Source organism: Primulina eburnea, chromosome 14 (assembly GCF_022965805.1).
Source record: "Primulina eburnea isolate SZY01 chromosome 14, ASM2296580v1, whole genome shotgun sequence".
NCBI lineage: Eukaryota > Viridiplantae > Streptophyta > Magnoliopsida > Lamiales > Gesneriaceae > Primulina > Primulina eburnea.
In genome coordinates, this window is record NC_133114.1 from 28,483,205 (window position 1) to 28,500,890 (window position 17,686).

Consider the following 17,686-nt stretch of genomic DNA (forward strand, 5'->3'; position numbering starts at 1 on the left):
TCTTGAGTTTTATCGCATTATAAGAAAGATATTAAATTTTTTTTTTTTTGTGTAGAACTCTAAAGGCTATATGACCGACTATTTCAATTGGGTTCGGTTGGAAATAAATCTAGCAAGTGGATTATGTCAAATTATAGTAAATGGATGATGATTCTAAGTATCGATCTTACATAGATTATTATTTAATTACTATAATTTTTATCGCTTAATTTAAGCTAGACAAATAAATAAAAAGCTGATATAATTATTATTAATATATACTATTAAATAAAATAATTTCAATTAAAAACGAGGGATTCAAATACCAAGGAGTGATTCAAATTCAAATAAATAACTAAGACACACAACGGTATCATAGTCTACTATGTTGATACATGTTAAATTCAATTAATTATTTAATTCTTGACAATCACCGTAAAATCCCCAAATTTATTTATTAAACGATTCATCGAGTTAATAAACCTATTTAAATATAACAGTCCAATTATTTCAATTGAATTTAATTAGATCTAAATGCATTAAATCTTCGTGGAATTTCAGTTTTAACCTAAAACACACACTGAAACCGAATACTATTTCTAGTCAGTTTAACCAGGTGTTGATGACGTCGTTGTTGATATATTTAATCAATCATCTTTCGATTCGTGATTAATCAACAGACATACAAATAGTTGATCAAACTATTAACAAGAAATATTAAACTAACATCAATCAATAATTAAAATAAAGAAAAATAATATATTAAAATAAACAAAATATCGAACAAAGTATTGTTTGGCCTATCGTGACCCTAGTCTATAAAAATCTACTTCATAAGTTCAAAACCAAAGTGCACATTCATATTTAAATTCAATGAAGAAAACATAATAAGGGGGAATGAAAAGAATTCTAAGTGATTTAGCGTGTCCTCCAGTTTTTTCCTTCTGTCTTCCTCACTGTTGCAGCTTAACTGCAACCTTCTGTTATGCGCTTCCTTCCTCTTTTTCGTTCTCCGTTGTTCACTTCCTTCTTCTTTTCTGCACTTCCATCTTCTCTTCTTTTTCTTCTGTTCTCCTCTCTCTGTATGTACTTGTGCCTCTCTTTCCTTCACGTGATTGTCCTTTTCCTCCTCTCTTCGTTTCTCCTCCTCTCACTTCTTTTGCGCTACTTTTGTATTTCTATTTGTGTCTACTTTTATTGCTGCTCACGCCCCGCCCTTTTATATTTATTCATGGGCCTAATCCTCCAACTCTTTGATGCACATCTCATTTTTAAGCATTATAGATAAGATTGTGTAGATTTTATTTATCAATATCTGCACATATTTTCTTCCAAAATTTCAATATTTTCAAGATAATAAAATATAAAATATTTATTACTTTTTTTAATATTTTGTTTCCTTTGAGTTTTGTAAAATCATCTTATCTCCCAAATTAAAGTATTTTTCTTCTTTAATTTAAATTTACAAATATTATAAAATTAATTTAACAATAAACACATAATTATGTATAATAATTTACAGATAAGCACAAATATTATAAAATAAAATCTCTATAAGATTTGGACTTATAACTATACTAAAATTAATTTTTTTATTATAGGTGATATGATCATTTAAAAACTCAAAAGTGTAGATAAAGATTTTTAAAAAATTAGGATATGTTATTATATATTAAATATAAATTCATGAAAATAAGTTTTTATGTTATTTTTAATAAATAAAAGATATTTTTGTGTAATTAGAGAAGATTATTTATGATTTATTTATAAATTTGATTATGTAATAATTTTAAAATTTCAAACGCTTACATAAAAATCGGACAAAGCGATTAGATTCCAAAACTACGAGCATCTCGACCTGGGTATAAAAGCGCGTCGCCACCTCTGCCTCCCATTCGCATGTAGTTCACCAAGAAAATATACCTAAATCAAACGAAAGATCAAACTTCGAAGGGGATAATCTGATATCTAAGCCTCAATTGGTTTCTAAGATAATCATCCATGGGAAGCAGGAACCGAACAGAATCATCAAACTACAGAAACCCATGTCTGACGATGCATCAGCCATGGGCTTCTTTACTTGTTTATGGGATTAAACGAATTGAAGGCAGATCTTGGCCTTCCCCTATTACAGGTGGGTGCTATTATGCAAAAGAAAGTGCTTTTTCAGTTTATTCAAGTTTTTTTTTTGCTTCCTTTCCAATTATTTCCCCGGTAACTGATGGCTAAACTCTTCTTGTGTTTGGCTGTTTTGGTTATTATTTTGTTATTTTTTCGGCACCTCTTTGTCTCTTGTTTTTCGTCAAGTTTTTAATTTTTTTCACTTTGTGAATCTCACGGGTTTGTGTGGCTTGGATTGGAGTTTCTCGATTGCTTATCTTTTACTTTTTTTTAAGATATTGGGAAAGGGTACTTTGGATTGGAAAATCTATTATTTCGAGTAAAATTATGTATAAAACATGATCTTCCCAACCTTGATTACCCCTGCTGCCGTGTCCGTGCGGTTGGGGGCTGTGATCTTTTGTTTCAGTAGTTGAGACTAGATGCTTTTTTAAGTTAATGAGGATGGTGTTCTTTTGAATTGCAGACGTCACCATAGGTTTTTCTCAAATTTGAATAACCTGATTAAGAAACTTGTCATGTTCGGAGTAAAAATTGGATCGGTTTCCTTCTGAAAAACAATAAAAAGGTAAAAACTAAAAATTCGTGGAGAGAACTTTTGTAAAGCAAATATATTTTTACCGAAATTTTGTATCACCTTCCAAATTTCTCAAAAGGAATTTCGTTTTATTTGCAAGTGCAATGTTGATAGGTTAGAAGCTTTTACTCTGGTTCCAGATCTAACTGCCCCTTAACATTCATGCTATGCTAAAGTCTTTTTTTTTTTTTTAATTTCTTGAAAAACAGTTACTTGTTTGTGATCACGTAATGAGGAATCATAATGTTTGTTGGTTTCTAGCAATATTGTTTTTGAAGTTATACAATGAAGCATGTCTGCCCTTGTTGAGCGAGTAAATTGTTGTGACTATTGTTTCGGTTATCATCAATCTTCCAAAGAGAAAGATGGATGATCAAATGTGATCATGGGTATATATCTTTAGATCACTAGTTTATGGGATTCTAGAACCACGTCGTAAGACTCTTACCAGTTACTATAGCCAATTTCAGCGAAGTATACCTTGTGAAACGTCCCTGACACTAGCTTAAGTTTTACTTTTCACTGGTGGTTTTCTTAGTGATAGCATGATGATGTTCTAGCATGACTACTTTGTGAATCTGTGAGTTGCGTTCTCACAAGCAAATGTGCTTTTGCGTTTGTGAAAACATAGAAAATAACGTTTTTTGGTTTTCTTCGCAAAGGGCGTCTCTGGATTCATGCTGCTGGAAAGGTCCCAGAACCAGAGACAATCAAAGCGATGGAGGACTTCTACAGAGAAATTTATGCAATGGATGGAGTAACAGACGTCAAGTTTCCGGAGCATTATCCAGTCTCAAGACTTCTAGGTATATTGTTGATCACGTACATAACCATCTTCATATGGTCAGGATGTTGAGTAAATGTATCCTTTTCCTCCTCTCTATACATGTTTAGTAATAAGAAGATCCCAAGGCACGAATATTTTGTTGGGTGAAGCTCGAGCTTCATCTCGCAAAAGTTGGAACTGCTGTAATGGCATAAAATATGCACACCCAATTCTCATGTTAAAATTTATTTCCTTATTTTGGAAAAAAGAAATATATGTCACAATATCAATTTGAGATAAGACTGAAACCCCATTTACCTCTCTAAATGCTGAAAAACCACTACCAATTCTGGCATTTCGAGGGTTTCTGTTCATTTAGCTTATCTGAAACCTGGTTTTTTCATAGGTTGCGTGGAGGTTGTTGGTTGTGTTACCTGTGATGAGTTAGTAAGCTGGGAAGCTATAAATGCAGGGGTGCGCACATCAAATCTTATACTATGACTTATAAATTCGAAAATTTTGAACTCTGTCGATTCCAATATTTATGTAGCTTTTGTTGGGCAGCATTGTATTATTTACATATATTTCAAATCTTCTTTCTGCAGGTTCGAGTAGAAGGGCAAACAGCATTCTGTTGGCTTTGTGAGCGTCCGCAGGTTTGTTTCTAAGTTCTTTCCTGTCCTCTGTTTCCTATGTTTTTCTCGAGGCTTTCAATATTTCTCATATGCCCCGCCTATTTGAGTTTCTTGTTGGATTCTTGTATTATCTCTGTCAATGAATAAATTATTGCTTGATTCTCACAGAAACTCGTCGTACCATTTGAGATGCGTGGTTACCAAGGAGTATATAATCTGGAACGTAAGGTAACGAGCAGAAATAATATCCCCCCATCTTCCAACCTTTTTCCTTTTTTCTTCGATCTTTTCCCTGGTTTTGTTTCATAATCTTGCTTATATTTCACTCCTTACCTGGCTAGATATATGAATCGGCAGTTAGAGGCCTCATGACTGTTAAACCCCCACTACGGGTTAAGTTTCCGCTTCCAGATCCGCGAGATCCTTACTCTTTGAAACCTGGGTTGCTGGCTTCTTCTTCAAATGAGTCTAGTGTATCTCAACTCAAGAAACCTCCAAGTCTAGTGGAAGCTATCGCTGGTGCAAGGGCTGCTGCCACACAATTTTCAAAAAACAACGGGTCCCAACCCAAAAAGAGGAATAGTACTGACGGCAGCATTATGGGAGTATCCACGATAACACGTTCTAGAGAATGGGTTCCAAAAGTTCACAATGCATCAGAAAGATCAAATGCCAAGAATTTATATTAACAGATGCAAAACTTATGTATGATTATCTTTTATTTCTTTGATTAGTTTGAATTTTTGTTAAGAAGAGAGCATAAATATTTGGTTTGAATTTGTACATAATTTGTAGCCCAAGCTTACCGACTCGGTGATGACTTAGCAAATGAGTTATGAAACTTTATTTTCAACCAGGTTAAATTTTTGGTATTTGCTTTAGAAAGAAACGAGTGGTGGCATGTTCCGGATGTTGTTCATTATACTTCGGATATCTAATTTGGTCCCTAGGAACCACTGATAAAATCTTGACGGTACTTGTATTTCAGCCATGCGTTTTTTGTTGTTAAATCAATCGACAGCTGTGGTAAATTGGCGTATTAATTGCTGCAAAAACCAGAAGGCACGTGTGATCTTGATTTTTTCTCATTCATGGATTGAACTAAATTGACAAAAACATCTCATATCCCATACATGCAAATTTTCATGTATTCAATCATGCACCACGAGTTTCTGATACAGGTCACCAGATATAGCAGCTTCCATGGTAGCTTCGGGATTCATTTCTCCACCTGGTGATGGTTTGTTGCCATCATCACTAGCAAGCTTACTAGCATCTTCCGGTGAAATTTCCCCCCCTTCCTCCAAGAAAAGGGTTAGTAGATTCTTGGAAAAGCCACTAACCAAAGCAACCCCATTTTGTGTAGCAGTCACAGGGGTAGCAGAAGAGTCCCTAAGGTTCCAAAACACAATCTCGGGCACATTTTCATATCCCTTCTCCCGAAATTTCCTCTGAATCACCATATAATCTGTTTCCCATGGACTCACAGATGCTTCATCAAACTCCATGTCGCTAAAAACAAACAGCCTTTTTATCATCTTATCCTCGCCCAAGTTTCCGTTAACTGCAACTTCCAAAATCCTGTCGAAAACCCTTTGGAAATCGGTGTTATAACCTGCATCCATGTTCCGGATAAACTCTGTCTTGGACCTGAGATTACCAGGTTTAATCAAATGCAGCTCAGGTTCCGCACTAAATGTTATCACATGCCCTTTCCATGGCTCTTCACTAAGTTCAGAAACTAGTAACCCAAGAGCAACAGCGACTTCCATTGGAGTACCATACATGCTACCCGAAACATCACAAACTGCAAGACAATTCGTCAATTTCCCCTTCTTCAGCAGGTCATCTACAATTCGTTTCCACTGCAACTCTGAGACAATGGCTGCTCCACTGCTGCCTTTACTATTCTTTTCGATAATCTCATGAGGAAGCAACGCCCCTGCCGTAATCTTTGCATTCCCAGCCTTCACATTCTCAAGATATTCTTTAAACCTTTTATTGTCCCTGTGCAAGAAAATATCAGTGTAATTCCTCATTGCTACCGATGCAACACGTTCGTATGGAACCGCTTCCCATTGTTTCGCACTCATATACACCTCAGGCAATTTCAAGACCTGATGCAGCGGAACAAGAACTTCTTTTCTCAGCCTATTTCTCACCCTAAATACATACTGATCTTCACCTATGCCGTCATATTCCGGTGACGATTCAAGTGGAAAAAGTATTTTAGCTATGTTCTTGCATATCAAAGTGGCCTTATCGTATGAAGAATCAATGGTGGGACACCATTTCGCTGCAAGACTAATTTTGTTAAATTCATTCGAATTCAGAGCTTGTATATCGGATTTCAACAACTCCGCAAAAAGGGCTGAAATCTTATCATGCAAGAACCTATAGTTGGCATCTTGATCATACCTTTCTTCAGCTCTTTTTGACATATTCGACACCTTCAAATGCTTCAATTTCCTTGCTTTCTCCATTTCTTCTTTCACTTTCACGGCATTAGCAGCTACCCTTTTCTCCCTTGGAACTCTAGCCCTCAGTAACCGCTTCTCGTCCGCATCCTTCGGATCATCACTTTTTTCCTTCTTTTTAGAACAAAAGTAATGTTTCCTCGTTCTCCCCTTCCCCTTCTTACTGCTCCTCCAAGCACTTTTCTTCTCCGCTCGAATCTCGGGCCCTTCAAGAAGCCTGTATAGGATCTCAACGAGATCCTTGAAGTATCCAAACTGCGCAATAACCTTCAGATTACACGCCAAAGTTTTCGGATGGTTCTGATGCATCCAAAGCGCCGCAGCGTAGAAACCTTCCTTGTCTGATTTCCCAGTACCTCTAACACCCCTCAGATTGCAGATCAATTTCAGTGATGTGACAGGATCGTGGTCCCAAGAAATTTTCAATCTTTCAACTACTGACTCAGGGGGTGTGTTGGGTACTATGTGGAAAAAAAAGTCCAAACAAGGGTTACCAGAGGACAAGAAGGTTGCTGAAGCATTTTCAGTATAGCCCATGGAGGGAAATGGAGGGTTAAGATTCAGGTCTGCCGTTTCCGATTCGAGGTAATCCATGGTGGAGTTATCGCCGTCGGCGGCGGTGAGGCTCTGGAATTCCGGTGGAGTTGTGGAAGACATTTTGCTTATTATCTTATGATGTCTTGATTCAACTATTGAGGTTTATGTATAGTAGTAATTTTTTCTTGGGGTCCAAGGATTTAATGAGCTGGCGGATCATAATTAAATGTATATTTAATTTCATAGATCCGAATTATAGGGTACGCGTTTACTAGTGAACAATCTTTTCTAGATTTTTCTTTTTTCTTTTTTTAGAAACCTATTTATATTAGGGTAAATTTGCATTACATGTTTACATTTCCTGTCCACAATCAAATATATTTGCACTCTTTAAGTTTACATATATTTTTTTGGGATGAAAAAAAAGTATTAAAAATATAATGTTAATATATGATATTTAATGTCAATTATTTCAGATCTGAAATTCAGTGTTTTTATAACCGGACCGTTAATCGAACCGGTCAAGTCTTAAAAAATGGTTCAACCGGTTCAACCGGTTCGACCGGACGGTCGAACCGGATCAATAAAATTAATATTTTATTTATTTTATATAATAAATAAAATAGTAAAATATTGATTATTTATGTTTTTATAGTTTTTATTTAATTTTTAAGATGAAAATTACAATAAATATCAAAATAAAAATCATTTTTCAAATTCAAAAATCCAAATTACACATAACATGTAACCAAATAGTGATGACCAAGTTTAAGTGTCCAAGTAAACATCAAGATTAATTATAAAAAAAGTAGCAAACATCAAGTTTCTTATAAAAAAAGTTTCTAGTTGCAAAACCGTCGCTATTTAGCGACGGTTTTAAAAAAACCGTCGCTAAATAGCGACGGTTATTCTTTAACCGTCGCTATATAGCGACGGTTTTTGAAATAACCGTCGCCGATCTCTGGGCAATTTTTTTTATAATTTCACATACCCGGCCGGTTCCTGAAGACCGACCGGTTTCCGGTTTTTCCGGTTGAACCGGGTTTTAACCGGTTTTTTCCGGTTAAACCTGTTTTCCGGGTTTTTATTTATGTCCGGATCGGTCTGAAGGCCGGTTCACGGTTGAACCGGTCCAACCGACCGGTCCGGTCCGGTTTTGAAAACATTGCTGAAATTAATATATTATATTTTTTGAGTATCCTACATGTATAAAAAATATTAGTAGCAATGAGGTATTTGTTTTTAGATAAAAATCGATATGAAACATTGAAAATTGACTCTAAGATATGATATTTGAGTACTAACTGTTTCAGAGTTGATAATTACATATAGAGTAGGTCTCTTGTGAGACAGTGTCACGAATCTTTATCTGTGAGACGGGTCAACCCTACCGATATTCACAATAAAAAAATTATATTTTTAGCATAAAAAATAATATTTTTTTCATGGATGACCCAAAAGATATCCGTATCACAAATACGACCCGTGAGACCGTCTCACACAAGTTTTTTCCTATAATTTTTGGTACGAAATAATTGTTACTCAAATAACATATATCAATAACATATTTTAATATCGTGTATCGATTTTTATATTAAAAAAACATGTGGCCGAGAAAGTTCAAACATAATTTTTGACACGAGGGTCGAAAACAAATTTTTGTATAAACATAATATAACATAATTAAAATGATTTTCCTATATATATTATCATACGATATATGTTTAATATTATCAATTTTCTAATAATCAAGACTATTCATTAAAGTTAATTTTTTTACTAACTTGAACATGGCAATTCTAAAAACATTTTGAACCATTCAATTATATATCACATTTTTTAAGATTTCATCGAATGTAATAACACTTGATACAGTCTGGACCATTGATATGCATAAAATGATGTGGAACCATGCATATCAACGGTGGGGATAGAATTTCCCTGTTGAAATATGTAATCGTAAATCAAATTTATATATTTTCAAAAATATTGTTTGAATTATCATATATAAGTTTAAAATGACAAGGTAAAATTTTTGTTTATCGATTTAAATCATTTAATTTACATCGTGACAATGGGTACTCAACAAATTAAAAGAATGGAAAAACCAATATCTGGTAGGGTCAAGGAATTAAAATTCGTAGTCAATTTATGTTTTAAAAAGCGATCCTCCCCAACGTAATTTAGTAAATGAGAGAGAGAGAGCTGTTCATCGAAATAAAAAGTTTATTAGCTCAAATCTATTGAGCCCGTCTCTATTTAGACGATCTTACTTATTTATTTGTGAGATGAGTCAATCTGATTTTTAATTAAAGTGAAAATTAATTTTTTAACATAAAAATTTATAATTTTTCATGAATTTGATCAGATTGAAGGCATATTTTACAAAATTAACTCGTGAGATCATCTCACTGAATTTTTATGAATGTATTTAGGTACACGAATGAGAACTATTTTGCGTCTGGCTTGGGACTATGTGGGGTTGTGAGATGATTTAGGTTTAATATTTTTTTTTTGGGTTTTTTTTTATATCAAATTCATTTTATCAACCAAATCCATGACAATGTGTTAAAAAGGGAAATAACACGCCTAGCTAGCCCGTGATCTACACAATCCACATTTTAATTTTATTTGTCACCCTAAATTACATTCCAAAAATACAATTCGTCTTTCCCTAAAAAGAAGTCAACAATTCCACATTTTAATTTTATTTCCCACCCTAAAATACATTCCATAAATACAATTTGTCTTACTCTAAAAAGAAGTCAACAATTCTTTCCCCTACAAGACGTTTCAACGGTATTCTTATCATGCATAAATAGAATAATATTTTATTTTTTATGTCCATAAATATGTATCAATTATAATATTACTTTATCATTATATAGTATATTTCTTGTCTACCATTTTTTATATTCTTTATTTGTTTCTCATTTAATAACTACATTTATCGAATTAAATGCGAACTTAGTATTTTTTATTGTGGAATTTTGGGTTCAGATACTCTAACAATTTTATTTTTGATGATAACAAAACTTATTATTATGTTTCTAACGTAAGTATTCAAATGTGAAGTTGTTAACTTAATATGGAAGCTGAAACTCGAATTTAGTCAAACTGAAAATCTGACGACTTTCGGTATTTTGATGATATCTCAATGCTCGGTAATCCAAATGACCAGCCGCTAAGACAACTACATAGAAAACCCAATTTGGAACAAGTTGTTCCTCACGTCAGTTGGGCTAAATCGAATGTACGTTATCTATGCCAAACTAATAGTTGAAATACCAAACTGATTGCATGAAAACAACAATCAGTTGAGCATGAGCAGTTACGATATTTTGGTCAGCTCAATCAACTTGGTTATCCAAATGAAACGATTCAGTGTGTGTTACGAAGCTAAGACGATGATCGACAAATCATATTCAAAAGTCAAAGTTTGAATCAAATTTTAAGATGATGATAAATGATTACGAAGCTACTGGTTCTGCGCATGATGAAATCAGCAAGACTGATTTTAGCATACCCCGACAATTTGGTTCAATGAAGCAAGTTCAGTTAAGCAGGTTCAACTAACCAGTTTTAGTTGAGCAGATGAGCAAAACTGACCAGTTTAGCAGAGAAGCATAACTGAACGAATTGACCAGTTGAACAGAGCCAAACCGAACGAGTTGGCCAGTTGACCATGAGCAAAACTGAATGACCAGTACTTTAGTCTCGAGAAATTTCCAGCAAGGCGAATTTGACCGTTGAAATTTCAAAAATTGGACATAATCTTTTCAAACGGTCATATTCTTGTATCTACATTTATATCATTGTTAGGGCCTATAAATACAACATCTTGAAGATCATACAAAATCTTTGGAAGGAGATTCAAAGCATTGACAGTTAGCATGAATAAATCTGCTTAGTTGATAGTACAAGCCCTTGTGTGAGGATATATTTGAAAATACACTGTAAATGTTAAACTTCAAAGTTTAGTTGAGTGAGTCTTCTCACAAAGACACTAAAGATTGTGTTTATAGTCTTGGCATAAAAGACGTAAACATTATACAGATTGTGAGGTTGCGACCTACAATCGAGAAGTGCGCTAGAAGTTTCAATTAGGCAATAGATAGTTCTAAGTGGAAATGAGTTTATAGAAGGTGTTGTATAAATCAAAGTCCTTCAAGTGGATTCTTCTCAAGAGGAAGAATGAAGTGACAGAGAAGTTGTTAATCTCCGAACATCCATAAACAAATTCGTGTCTATTTATTTATTACATTTACTTATCATTTGTAATGTTTTAAAGTGCATTATCGAATCATTTTATGTGTTCTTCAAATATCAAAATATTGCATACAAAGTGTTTGATAAAATGCTTCTACAAAAATGTTTTTATTTATTCAATTTTTACATATTTTAAGTGCTTTACAAAATATTTAATCGGTTCTACGAAGGATTATTTTGAGTCTCTTTTGATTGATTTAGAAACCAAGCTCGATTTAATTCATTGGTGTTCAATATTTCTAGAATCGAGCTACTGTAGCTCAACAATTATCACCCAAATCGATCATATCAAGAAGATAAGACATGAATTAATCATTATTACTTTGTCTAATGTTTGACCAAAGTTCCACAAAAAATTAGCATAATGCACCTAAAAAGGTCAAAACGGACTAACAAAACGGGTCGATCTGACTTTACCCAACAACGAGGCGGGACAAAGGAATTGGCCCTCTGTTTTCAACTGTTGAGAAATTAACAACCGAGCTTGTCTATTTATATGGTGGTGCAGGTCGGTTCGACAGATTTAACATATTTTGACACATCTATATACGTCATTATCTTACAAATATATATATATATATAAATATAATATATATATATATATATATATATATATATATATATATATATATATAATATTCTAGAATTTGAACCTACTAGCTAGCTAGGATTATGAGGAATATAAATCGAATAAAGGTAAAATAGACGGAATTTTTCTTATCTTTTAAAAGCGTATACTGTTTTTTTCCCAGCATTTCATTGTCGTCGTTAGGTCATTTCAGCTGATTATAATAGAACAAACATGTTGTTACGTAATTAACGTTAAATGATTCAAATTAATAGTATCACATTGTTACTGAATTTAATTTTGTAAATCGTACGTAGATGATGATCTTTTTAGTTATTTTTTAAAAATTATTTGATTAATTAGAATATAGATTTCCCTCTTGAATATTCAAATCTTTCTTTTTATACGTGAAAATCATACCCCAAAAAAAAAAAAAAAAAAAAGACGGGCCTGTGTAGCTTTTAATTTCTTTTTCACCTTAATTAAAGAAGTTTCAAGAGATGTGAAGGCCTTCACATGTCGCCATCCTCACTTTTTCGACAATTCATTATACTTAATTTTGACCAACATAAAGTATTTTTATTAAATAGTTCTCGAATTTTAATTAATTTACCAGCCAGTTATATATCCAAGCAGTCAAGCACGTATTTTACATAATCTGACAGGAAAATTCTGTGTTGGGTTCTAATAAACATGCGGATAAGATATGTTTTCCACTCAATTCTATTACACTCGCTTTCCACATAAATACTTTGATGCAATGTTTTCATAATCGATAATCGGTCCATCTTACAATAGCGGTTCATCCACTCGGTCAGACCGAGAACACTATTATATCATATAAAATAATTATATAATATAATAAATAAATATATTTAAAATTCTAAACGTTTTAAATGTATATATAAATAATAAATATATATTTTTTCCAATATTTAAAGAATCAAATAAGCTCAAATATTACGAAAACAATATTTTGAATAAAGTTCAAAATCCAAATAATTATATACAAAAAAATTCAAAAAAATTGTGAGCCGATCCAACTGGTTTGACCGATTCAATATCGATCCGATTGGTTTTGGTGTCTGGATCGGACTCGTGACTGGTTTTCAATCGAATCGGTTAATCCGATCCGATTTTGAAAACACCATTTTGATGTCTTACGCCGTTAGATTACAAAAAATACATTTTTTTCCATGTTATATGCACATACACATTAAGATTAAAGTAGAAAAGAAAATTAATGTCCATGTTTTAAAACAAGCATAATATGTATGCTTTCAGTTGCAATTCTTTTAGGTTGGGCTTGGATTGATGTATTTCAGATTTATATATTTCAGATATATTCAAATTTATTTTTATTGTTTAGAGAAGTAAGACCATAAACTTTAAATTCATCTCTTATATGTACTCTACAATATTTCATATTAATGAAGATGAATTTTAAATTTACTCAATAAGTAAAATATGAATTTAAAATTTTATTATAAACAATGAAATAAATAAGTGTTGAAAGCACCATTAACTTATATATCGGGCGGAATGGACGAGGGAATCGGTCAGCCATGTCAGAGAATTTATTCTAAATGAAAACCCAAATTATTACATGTCTATTATTTTTAAAAATGTTAAAAAATTATTACTTAGTTAAAATTCCTTAATCCAACTTCGTTTGACACGAGCTGTTTACGATTCTTGTCTCGGAAGAAAAATATGCACATGAATATCACATTAGATTTGGTCGAACAATTCAAAACTTTTGACATCATTCAAAGAAACCTAGAAAAAATTTGTGTATATATACCCATATATTTTATTCATCTATGAAGTATAAACTAACAGGCAACTCACTGACTTTTGCCCACGAAATTTAATTACTACCAAATATCTAGTATACGTACCTATAATTTCATATGAAATATTGATTCAACTTACAGGAAGAAATGGAAGGAGCTTCAAGGGGAAAGGCCATGCAAGAAAGGGACGACAAAAAAGAAGAAACTCGATATCGTGGCGTCCGGCGCCGCCCATGGGGGAAATTTGCGGCGGAGATCCGTGACCCAACTCGACAAGGAGCCCGTCTGTGGCTCGGAACGTTTGATACAGCGGAGGAGGCTGCGCGTGCATATGATAAAACTGCATTTAAGCTGAGGGGTCATCTTGCAATTCTAAATTTTCCTAATGAATATTACTCTCAATTGACAATTCCTCCATACAACCCAAAATCGTCCTATTGTTGTTCGGGTTCCGGGCAGGAGAGGATTGAGTTGGAGTGTTTGGATGATAGTTTGTTGGAGGAGTTGCTGGATTCTTCCTTGGACAAGAAGCAAAAGAAATGAGAGAATTAAATGGAAAGCTTCATAAATTGAAAACTTTTGGCTTGCATGCGAAAAAGTAATTGTAAACTTTTCATGTATCTTAGTATATGTACTAAAACTATGTTTTAGTACAAGATTTTCACTGTTTTTGTTTTTAGGTTTTGGAAAACTATTACTTAACCTCTTTCTTCCAGAAAGTTCTAGATATGATCTTCAAGTTTATTGACTGTCAAGGAACGGGTTTCTATCTAATGAAGAAAATTTATACGTTAAACTGAGTTTTCTTGCCAAGTTTTTCTATTACCAATGGGATAAATCTAATATCCATTTATTACTCCGAAATGTGCTAATTCTCGTTCAAAATTAATCGTTGAAATGTATATGCTAACAACTTCTTCGTGGTGCATTTGCCTCTTCTGAGCTTATATACATATGAAATTATTTGAAACACGTCTTCTGAAATCGAAAATGAATTAATTTACCCATTGTGGAGTACACAGCAAAGCATGCACAAACTTTTAAACAGAACAACATTTTTTATCAGCTACTTGCTGGATATGGATATTTTGATAAATATATGTTGGATATTTTCTATCAGAGAGAGTAGAAATTGAGTTATTAATAACTTTTAATTAGAAATATTTAAAATTTGGGAGAACAAGCTAGTTTCATGAGTATGCATGCGCAATCGAATCTACTGATGGTGGTTTTACGCAAATTTTCAAATCTCTTCCTAAATTATTTAAAATTTGCATTCAATGATTAAATTAATGATGATATGCACGTAATATACAACAGCATTACAAATCATTATTGTAAATATGGGCAAGATTGACCGGTCTCACGAATAAAGATCCGTGAAACCGTCTCACATCAGACCTACTATTAATTGTTTTGTTATATACATTTAATTTGAAATGTAAATGATAATTTTGTTAATTGATATTAGGGAAAACAAAGATGTACAATGTATGCAAATAGATGCAAACTACCATATATGAAGTAAAGATTATTTAAAAAATTATTTGATATTTCAACAAGTATTCGATGCCATTGGTCAAATTGAACCATCGTCAAGCTTAATGCAACTTGGTCATGATCTTCATTCTTCAAGCAATGCCTTTAGCAAGAAATAAAGGAAATTCACCTTTTTCGCGATTCTATTTGTTTTTGGGAGTCAAGAATAATTTCAAAAAAAAGCATATATATAGCTAGAAAGAATAAAGATCAGAAAGATTATTTATTGATGCCATGTGAAAGTGTAAAAGATATTGATAAAGTGGGTGAAAATTAATTATTGATTTTGAAGATGAGTGAGTCTCATGTGAGACCGTCTCACGGATCTTAATCTGTGAGACGGGTCAACCCTACCCATTTCACGATAAAAAGTAATACTCTTAGTATAAAAAGTAATACTTTTTCATAGATGACCCAAATAAGAGATTCGTCTCATAAATATGACCGTGGGACCGTCTCACACAAGTTTTTGCCTTTGAAGATTAGCTGACACGATCTTCATGAATACATCATTAAAATTATAATCTCAATCTAATTGTATTGTTAGTGGCACGTCATAAACTTTGGAAGTGAAATTGACGATAAACGAAGAATCATATTTTTCACTTTTTTGTAACTAAATTTAATAGAGAAAGGAGGGAAGATACCTGGTCGGTCCACCTAGTCTCCCTCCGACGTCGAATTGCGCGAGTGAGTCGTTATTTTTACCTTTTTCCCCCCAAGATTTCTCGACTACTTTTATTGGAGTCTGGAGATTTGTTTTGATGTTCTGTGTTTTGATTCAGCAAGTAAATGTAGAGTATATATTTAGTTCAAAAATGTTTGAAAATTTTATGTATAAAGGAATCAGCAGTTCCTCTACGAGGATGAATATGAACCATCGAATACATCATCGAGATAATGCCCTAAACCCGCAAAGATGATTACCCGCTTTGCAGTGAACACGTGTGAGCTGCTCTCATGGCATAGCAATGCATGTTAGTTGTACAGAAATATTCTAAGTATGTCAAAATTAATGATTTTGTTAAAATATTGTGAAGAATTTTTAGGAGAAAACCCATAAAAATATATAATTTGTATTCTGAAAGGACATTAGTGATCATAAAAGTACATGAAATAAATATATTGTGTGTATCGGATTTTTATTGTTGTGGCATAATGTTGTCAACACGAGTGCACAACATTCAGCAGATCAAGTTAATAATTATAAACACACAAATATAATTTTAATAAATAAAGGACATGTTTAAATCTATAATTGTACAACGCCTCATAGCAAAAATTCACTAGAAAAGTATGTAAATTTTTTACACAAAACAATACTAGTGAAAATAACAAAACCAAATTTCTTGACACTCCAAGAAATTAAAATGCATCAAAATAAACCAAACTAAAAACTAGATGCATAAACCGGAGTTTTCTTAAAACAAATAAAAGAACACTCTGCGTCCAGGGACGGAGCCACCCCAAAGGCTGGGGTGGACTCCAAGCCTGGCTAGATTTTTGGGCCTATTAAAAAATATGGATGGATTAGCGACGGTTTTACTAAATCCGTCGCTAAATTTTTCGAATTTATTAAAAATTGTAGTCCATAGCCCACACTAAAAAAAGCGGATGGATTAGCGACGGTTTTAATAAATCCGTCGCTAAAATTACGACGGTTTAGTTCTAACCGTCGCTATATAGCAACGGTTTTGTAAAAACCGTCGCCAAGCTCGGCGACGGTTTAATCAAAACCGTCGCCGATTTAGATCGGCGACGGTGTTTGGAAGAGCCGTCGCTATTCAGCCCAGTCTCCACTTATTTCCTGGCTACGTCCCTGTCTGCGTCAATGTTATTTTTCAAGTGTCTTCAACACCAATTAGCAACACGGTATAAACGTGAATCAATCACTCAAATTCTTCAACATGAAAATTATCTTCTATGCATTCTCTGCAAAGTCTGTTGTCCAAACCCCTACGAAAAACCTACAAAAAGCACGCCTCCATGCATTCCATATTTATATTCAATAATTGACCTAAAAATAATTCCATAAAAGAGTCCTAGAGAATAAGAAAACAAACATTTCATTGGAGATAAAATATCTTAGTTATATATTTTATATTAAAAACAAATCCTCTAATATCTAGAAATAAATCAAATAACATCTTATAATATAGAAAGTCAAAATCTATATTGATAATGTTAATTAAAAAATAATATAAATATTCCTTCATATTCAATTTTAGATCTTCATTAGTAAAATTATTGTAACCACATTAAGTTTAAGAATATTTTTATTTTAAAAAAAAATACTCTAATAATCAGAATCAATAATTTTTTTAAATATATATTATAAAGTAATTGTAAACAAAATTTAATTTACCAATTTATAGTTAATATGAAGATGTTAGAGGGTGGAGCCGAGTGGGGAGGAGACATT

The 17,686-nt window shown here is 33.0% G+C and overlaps 3 protein-coding genes across 3 annotated transcripts; 2 read left to right on the top strand and 1 right to left on the bottom strand.

Annotated features, from left to right (window-relative positions):
• Positions 1–1,815: 1,815 nt before the first annotated feature.
• LOC140811472 (uncharacterized) lies at positions 1,816–4,934 on the top strand. The gene is made up of 6 exons (XM_073169367.1): positions 1,816–2,113; positions 3,340–3,483; positions 3,850–3,917; positions 4,049–4,099; positions 4,247–4,306; positions 4,420–4,934. Exons 1-6 carry the CDS (start codon positions 1,981–1,983, stop codon positions 4,765–4,767), a joined length of 804 nt encoding a protein of 267 aa, XP_073025468.1. The 5' UTR covers positions 1,816–1,980; the 3' UTR covers positions 4,768–4,934.
• Positions 4,935–5,147: 213 nt separating this feature from the next.
• LOC140811470 (uncharacterized) lies at positions 5,148–7,262 on the bottom strand. The gene has a single exon (XM_073169366.1). It carries the CDS (start codon positions 7,210–7,212, stop codon positions 5,230–5,232), a length of 1,983 nt encoding a protein of 660 aa, XP_073025467.1. The 5' UTR covers positions 7,213–7,262; the 3' UTR covers positions 5,148–5,229.
• A 6,610-nt stretch (positions 7,263–13,872) lies between these two features.
• LOC140811311 (ethylene-responsive transcription factor ERF098-like) lies at positions 13,873–14,268 on the top strand. The gene has a single exon (XM_073169174.1). It carries the CDS (start codon positions 13,873–13,875, stop codon positions 14,266–14,268), a length of 396 nt encoding a protein of 131 aa, XP_073025275.1.
• Positions 14,269–17,686: the final 3,418 nt, after the last annotated feature.

Bases quoted from the DNA above. Each gene is read 5' to 3' on its own strand.
- LOC140811470 (XM_073169366.1), bottom strand. From the start codon at position 7,212: ATGTCTTCCACAACTCCACCGGAATTCCAGAGCCTCACCGCCGCCGAC.
- LOC140811472 (XM_073169367.1), top strand. From the start codon at position 1,981: ATGGGAAGCAGGAACCGAACAGAATCATCAAACTACAGAAACCCATGT. The intron at 2,114-3,339 runs GTGGGTGCTATT...TTCTTCGCAAAG, and splicing joins TTGGCCTTCCCCTATTACAG to GGCGTCTCTGGATTCATGCT. The intron at 4,100-4,246 runs GTTTGTTTCTAA...TGATTCTCACAG, and splicing joins GGCTTTGTGAGCGTCCGCAG to AAACTCGTCGTACCATTTGA.
- LOC140811311 (XM_073169174.1), top strand. From the start codon at position 13,873: ATGGAAGGAGCTTCAAGGGGAAAGGCCATGCAAGAAAGGGACGACAAA.